This window comes from Pistacia vera, unplaced genomic scaffold (genome assembly GCF_008641045.1).
Source record: "Pistacia vera cultivar Batoury unplaced genomic scaffold, PisVer_v2 Contig563, whole genome shotgun sequence".
In the NCBI taxonomy this organism is placed as follows: Eukaryota; Viridiplantae; Streptophyta; class Magnoliopsida; order Sapindales; family Anacardiaceae; genus Pistacia; species Pistacia vera.
This window is the reverse complement of record NW_022196405.1, coordinates 15,750-22,592: the sequence shown is the minus strand read 5'-3', so window position 1 is coordinate 22,592 and position 6,843 is coordinate 15,750. Positions and strand designations below refer to the sequence as shown.

The window sequence follows — 6,843 nt, the reverse complement described above, 5'->3', positions numbered from 1 at the left end:
AATGTTTTAACAATGTAAAAATATTAGATATCACTCGTTTTTTATTGCAGGATAAAAGACAAAATAAGGATATATTAGTCATTGCACCCAAGATTCTGTGTCAGAATAACTTTTCACAAATGTCTATTAATTACAAGGGTGTAAGTGTTGTATTCCAAAACCTATGGGATTTCTTTAATCCAACTAGACCTCAAGGGTGTCCAAAAAACCTCCATCTTGAGTGTGGAAGAGAAGCCAGTTGGACATTGTTGTTTTTAAATAAATCTTCTTCTTGACATGATGCTAACGTAGAGAGGTTGGTTTTAGTCAAATGGGGGTTTTTCTTAGATTAAGCTTGTAAATGAAGATGTCAACATATAAGGTACGCTGACTAGAGGCCCTCGTTGGCCGGCGAGTTCGTGAATGTCCTTTACAATGTTGAATACTGCCTCCGGTTGTGCAAGTTTAAGTGAATTCTCTGACATTCTCTTGAGTTCATCTGTCTTGGTGCTGAACCATTCTGCCACCAGTTTAGCTGTTTCCTTTGGACTTCTGGTGAAAACACCAGCCCCATTGTCTACTACATACGGTACATTGCCCTTTTCCTGTGTTGCCATATGAAAAGAGTTAGTGATGAGCTTGGAACTGGATACTATACTTAATTGTGTTCGTAAAAGCAATTTCATATGTACAAAAAATTATCACATACTTGTCCCGGTATGTAGTCATTGAGGATAATAGGAAGCCCCCTGATCAATGCCTCTGCAATTGTACCAGGTCCAGCCTATAAAATATAGAGATCAACAGTTTTATTAGTCTAAATTACTTGAAATTATTTATGGGACTATCAAAAAATGATCTTTCCAAACATACTTTTGTGATTATGCAGTCAACAGCGCCCATCCATTTCTCCATCTGTGTCTCGAACCCTCTAACCTGCAACGATAAAAAAGAATGTTGAATGTCTATGCAATGTAAGTGTTATATGTCTTGCATCTGATAGATTCAACTAGAAAAGCAATTACCTTAACAGGGATCATCCATTCGTCAGATTGCAGTGAAGAGGCAAGAGTTTTATTACGGCCACAGATGATAATCAACTGCCCCATTGGTTTCCCGCTTTCTTTATCAAACAGAGATTCTCCCAGAGCCCTTGCAGTTTTCCTGACAGGACCCATCCCTTCGCCACCTCCCATCAGTAGTACTGCTGGCAAGTTAGAGTCCATTTCAAGTTCTTGTCGTAAATCATCCTAAGGAATCAATCAAAGAACGAAATAAAATAAATTAGAACTAGATTTCATCTAAGCAAGAATACATAACAGCTATCTTCTATAAAGCAAAAGAATGAATGTAAATGAGAATCAACCACCTTGGAAAGAACTGCACGGGCGAAAGAAGGTCGAATGGGCAAGCCAAAAACAGAAATTTGAGTCTCTTCTAGGCCATCCAATAAAGCCCTCTTTGCTACCTCCTGTGATGGGCAGTAGCATCTATCGACCCCGGGATGAAACCTGACACCAAACTCAATGTCAACATATAGGGCATGCTATTATTTATGGACAGAAGAAAATCGGACATGGCTTCAATAACTAACCATGTCGGGTGGCAGGTATTAAGGTCTGTAATAACTGTGACAAAAATCACTTTCTTCTGTAGACCTTGCCATTTAAGAACCCGCAGAGGGATATGTTGCATCAAAGGATGAACACTTATGATAACGTCCGGCTTGTACTCCATTAAACCAACCTCCACCTCCCTTCAATCATGCAATAAAACAAAGTTTAGATGCTTCCTCCGCACTAAATTAGAGTAGATTTTACATACTCAAACATTCAGCCTATGTAATAGTTCATCTTTGCAAACAACAATTCTTGCACAGTTGGTCAAAAGTTTCAAGTGGATAATAAAGAAGCATTGCCATGAAAGAAGACAAATACAAAAGGTTAAAGTGGAGAAACAATGTTTAATTAAGTCATGAAAGCTTCCAATATTCAATTGCAAGATTCATATTCTAATACAGGTTGGTTAAAAAATTAAAATATCAAGACATATAATACTAAACTATTAAAAGAATCTTCAAACAGACAGCAAACAGTTAATAATCTGCAATTAGCAATAAAATTTTCCAAAGGTAAAAAAAAAAAAAAAGAAAAAAAAAGAAAAAAAAAAAAAATTGTTCTTGAAAGGAAAACATACTTGGCATAGTAGGCAGCCATAGCGGCAAGATACCAGCTGTGAATCCATCTAGGAGAGGTGCTGTGAAATGCTACCTTCCACAACTGTCCATGTTTCACCATGAATTTGTATGATCTCTCCATGTCGTTCAATGGCCACCCCGCGTATTCTTTCCACACATCCTTCACAATTATCTGAAACAACACTATGCCAATCACAATTGGAAGATCTTGAAATAAAATAATTTAACTGACAAATTCCTCCAAGCTCCACAAGAAACAATAAAAAAAGTAAAATATCTTGAACGTTAAGCCAAGAAAACTAGAAGAAATGAATGAATAAATGGCATACTCTTCACATATTCAGTATAGAATTGGCTTTTCTTTAACAATACCCAAGACCTTCAAACCAAGAAAAAATAAAGAGCAGAGACATCAGGAAGAAGAAAATCAAGAAAAAAAATTTACCCGGTATTCATCGCCAAACTCAATTTTGAAAGCGTCACGAATGGCTTCAGCGGAAGCTCGATGACCTCCACCGGTATCACTCATAAGAATCAACACATTTTTAGTCCTTTCAGCACCAATCTGCATGAGCTCCATGGTGGTCTCATCATCATCTTCATAAAAATCAACCTCACTTTCATATGAACACCACTTATTATGATGATTCGCGCCACCACTGCTGGCGCTATAATTCCCGTAGACTTTCTTCCACACCTTTTCTGTAATCGAAGCAGCCTTCTTCGGCGTTGCCACCGTCATCACGGTACTAAAACTTGTTTTTCTACCCTATAAAGTACAAAAAGGAAGAGAACCCAGATGAAAATAACAGTTAAGTTATGTTGCCACCACTGGAAAATTGGATTTTTCCGGCGGAGAGTAATGGTTGAAGTGGTGTTTTGCGGGAGAAAAGAGACAGAAGGAGGTGAGTTGTGAGGCTTAATTGGCGAGAGGTGGTATTATTAAGGTTTGTTGGAAACTGGAATTATGCTTGGAATTTTGTAAAGGTTAGTGGAATTTAATGTATATAAGCCGTTTGATTCGCATTTTGTGTTAGAATGTTCCGAGAAGTAGATTCGAATCTTCATCTTGCTTATGTTTGCATAGTGAAAGTTGAATTTTAGCTTTTGTTAGAAGCTTTTTAAGTGCTTTTGATTTTTGCCCTCTTATTTCTTATTATTTGCTTATGTCCACAAGTGCTTTTGCTACGATACAGTTGATGTGAATTTTACTTAACAGAAACCATTTTCTTCCTCTGCAAAATAGAGTATACAGTACTGCTTTGCAGCTAAACATGGTTAAAAATTAGATTAAGCTTGTAAATGAAGATGTCAACACATAAGGTACGCTGACTAGAGGCCCTCGTTGCCCGGCGAGTTCGTGAATGTCCTTTACAATGTTGAATACTGCCTCCGGTTGTGCAAGTTTAAGTGAATTCTGTGACATTCTCTTGAGTTCATCTGTCTTGGTGCTGAACCATTCTGCCACCAGTTTAGCTGTTTCCTTTGGACTTCTGGTGAAAACACCAGCCCCATTGTCTACTACATACGGTACATTGCCCTTTTCCTGTGTTGCCATATGAAAAGAGTTAGTGATGAGCTTGGAACTGGATACTATACTTAATTGTGTTCGTAAAAGCAATTTCATATGTACAAAAAATTATCACATACTTGTCCCGGTATGTAGTCATTGAGGATAATAGGAAGCCCCCTGATCAATGCCTCTGCAATTGTACCAGGTCCAGCCTATAAAATATAGAGATCAACAGTTTTATTAGTCTAAATTACTTGAAATTATTTATGGGACAATCAAAAAATGATCTTTCCAAACATACTTTTGTGATTATGCAGTCAACAGCGCCCATCCATTTCTCCATCTGTGTCTCGAACCCTCTAACCTGCAACGATAAAAAAGAATGTTGAATGTCTATGCAATGTAAGTGTTATATGTCTTGCATCTGATAGATTCAACTAGAAAAGCAATTACCTTAACAGGGATCATCCATTCGTCAGATTGCAGTGAAGAGGCAAGAGTTTTATTACGGCCACAGATGATAATCAACTGCCCCATTGGTTTCCCGCTTTCTTTATCAAACAGAGATTCTCCCAGAGCCCTTGCAGTTTTCCTGACAGGACCCATCCCTTCGCCACCTCCCATCAGTAGTACTGCTGGCAAGTTAGAGTCCATTTCAAGTTCTTGTCGTAAATCATCCTAAGGAATCAATCAAAGAACGAAATAAAATAAATTAGAACTAGATTTCATCTAAGCAAGAATACATAACAGCTATCTTCTATAAAGCAAAAGAATGAATGTAAATGAGAATCAACCACCTTGGAAAGAACTGCACGGGCGAAAGAAGGTCGAATGGGCAAGCCAAAAACAGAAATTTGAGTCTCTTCTAGGCCATCCAATAAAGCCCTCTTTGCTACCTCCTGTGATGGGCAGTAGCATCTATCGACCCCGGGATGAAACCTGACACCAAACTCAATGTCAACATATAGGGCATGCTATTATTTATGGACAGAAGAAAATCGGACATGGCTTCAATAACTAACCATGTCGGGTGGCAGGTATTAAGGTCTGTAATAACTGTGACAAAAATCACTTTCTTCTGTAGACCTTGCCATTTAAGAACCCGCAGAGGGATATGTTGCATCAAAGGATGAACACTTATGATAACGTCCGGCTTGTACTCCATTAAACCAACCTCCACCTCCCTTCAATCATGCAATAAAACAAAGTTTAGATGCTTCCTCCGCACTAAATTAGAGTAGATTTTACATACTCAAACATTCAGCCTATGTAATAGTTCATCTTTGCAAACAACAATTCTTGCACAGTTGGTCAAAAGTTTCAAGTGGATAATAAAGAAGCATTGCCATGAAAGAAGACAAATACAAAAGGTTAAAGTGGAGAAACAATGTTTAATTAAGTCATGAAAGCTTCCAATATTCAATTGCAAGATTCATATTCTAATACAGGTTGGTTAAAAAATTAAAATATCAAGACATATAATACTAAACTATTAAAAGAATCTTCAAACAGACAGCAAACAGTTAATAATCTGCAATTAGCAATAAAATTTTCCAAAGGTAAAAAAAAAAAAAAAGAAAAAAAAAGAAAAAAAAAAAAAATTGTTCTTGAAAGGAAAACATACTTGGCATAGTAGGCAGCCATAGCGGCAAGATACCAGCTGTGAATCCATCTAGGAGAGGTGCTGTGAAATGCTACCTTCCACAACTGTCCATGTTTCACCATGAATTTGTATGATCTCTCCATGTCGTTCAATGGCCACCCCGCGTATTCTTTCCACACATCCTTCACAATTATCTGAAACAACACTATGCCAATCACAATTGGAAGATCTTGAAATAAAATAATTTAACTGACAAATTCCTCCAAGCTCCACAAGAAACAATAAAAAAAGTAAAATATCTTGAACGTTAAGCCAAGAAAACTAGAAGAAATGAATGAATAAATGGCATACTCTTCACATATTCAGTATAGAATTGGCTTTTCTTTAACAATACCCAAGACCTTCAAACCAAGAAAAAATAAAGAGCAGAGACATCAGGAAGAAGAAAATCAAGAAAAAAAATTTACCCGGTATTCATCGCCAAACTCAATTTTGAAAGCGTCACGAATGGCTTCAGCGGAAGCTCGATGACCTCCACCGGTATCACTCATAAGAATCAACACATTTTTAGTCCTTTCAGCACCAATCTGCATGAGCTCCATGGTGGTCTCATCATCATCTTCATAAAAATCAACCTCACTTTCATATGAACACCACTTATTATGATGATTCGCGCCACCACTGCTGGCGCTATAATTCCCGTAGACTTTCTTCCACACCTTTTCTGTAATCGAAGCAGCCTTCTTCGGCGTTGCCACCGTCATCACGGTACTAAAACTTGTTTTTCTACCCTATAAAGTACAAAAAGGAAGAGAACCCAGATGAAAATAACAGTTAAGTTATGTTGCCACCACTGGAAAATTGGATTTTTCCGGCGGAGAGTAATGGTTGAAGTGGTGTTTTGCGGGAGAAAAGAGACAGAAGGAGGTGAGTTGTGAGGCTTAATTGGCGAGAGGTGGTATTATTAAGGTTTGTTGGAAACTGGAATTATGCTTGGAATTTTGTAAAGGTTAGTGGAATTTAATGTATATAAGCCGTTTGATTCGCATTTTGTGTTAGAATGTTCCGAGAAGTAGATTCGAATCTTCATCTTGCTTATGTTTGCATAGTGAAAGTTGAATTTTAGCTTTTGTTAGAAGCTTTTTAAGTGCTTTTGATTTTTGCCCTCTTATTTCTTATTATTTGCTTATGTCCACAAGTGCTTTTGCTACGATACAGTTGATGTGAATTTTACTTAACAGAAACCATTTTCTTCCTCTGCAAAATAGAGTATACAGTACTGCTTTGCAGCTAAACATGGTTAAAAAGAGAAGAGGTTAAGGTTTAGGAAAACTCGCCCTTTGGTTGATAGGAATCCTGACAAGGAATCATAAAGTGATAAAGCTCGACATTTTCTTCCTTTTTGGACTGAAATTCTAATCTCACACTTTCCTCTTTCACTTTGACCTTAGTCTAATATATATGGTGAGAAACCTTCTTATATAGGCTCACCAAAGTTTACAATAATAATGAAAGAACATAATAGGGCTGCAAATGGGTTTGAAATTAACC

At 37.3% G+C, this 6,843-nt stretch overlaps 2 protein-coding genes across 2 annotated transcripts; both read right to left on the bottom strand.

Moving 5' to 3' along the window:
* Positions 1-323: 323 nt before the first annotated feature.
* Positions 324-3,190, bottom strand: LOC116108383 (monogalactosyldiacylglycerol synthase 2, chloroplastic-like). Its single transcript, XM_031394632.1, has 8 exons — positions 2,622-3,190; positions 2,176-2,348; positions 1,574-1,735; positions 1,349-1,490; positions 1,005-1,229; positions 853-915; positions 689-763; positions 324-584 (listed from the first exon to the last, which is right to left on the bottom strand). Exons 1-8 carry the CDS (start codon positions 2,916-2,918, stop codon positions 324-326), a joined length of 1,398 nt encoding a protein of 465 aa, XP_031250492.1. The 5' UTR covers positions 2,919-3,190.
* A 271-nt stretch (positions 3,191-3,461) lies between these two features.
* Positions 3,462-6,325, bottom strand: LOC116108379 (monogalactosyldiacylglycerol synthase 2, chloroplastic-like). The gene is made up of 8 exons (XM_031394627.1): positions 5,760-6,325; positions 5,314-5,486; positions 4,712-4,873; positions 4,487-4,628; positions 4,143-4,367; positions 3,991-4,053; positions 3,827-3,901; positions 3,462-3,722 (listed from the first exon to the last, which is right to left on the bottom strand). The coding sequence occupies exons 1-8, from the start codon at positions 6,054-6,056 to the stop codon at positions 3,462-3,464; spliced, it is 1,398 nt and encodes a 465-aa protein (XP_031250487.1). The 5' UTR covers positions 6,057-6,325.
* Between the last annotated feature and the right edge of the window lie 518 nt (positions 6,326-6,843).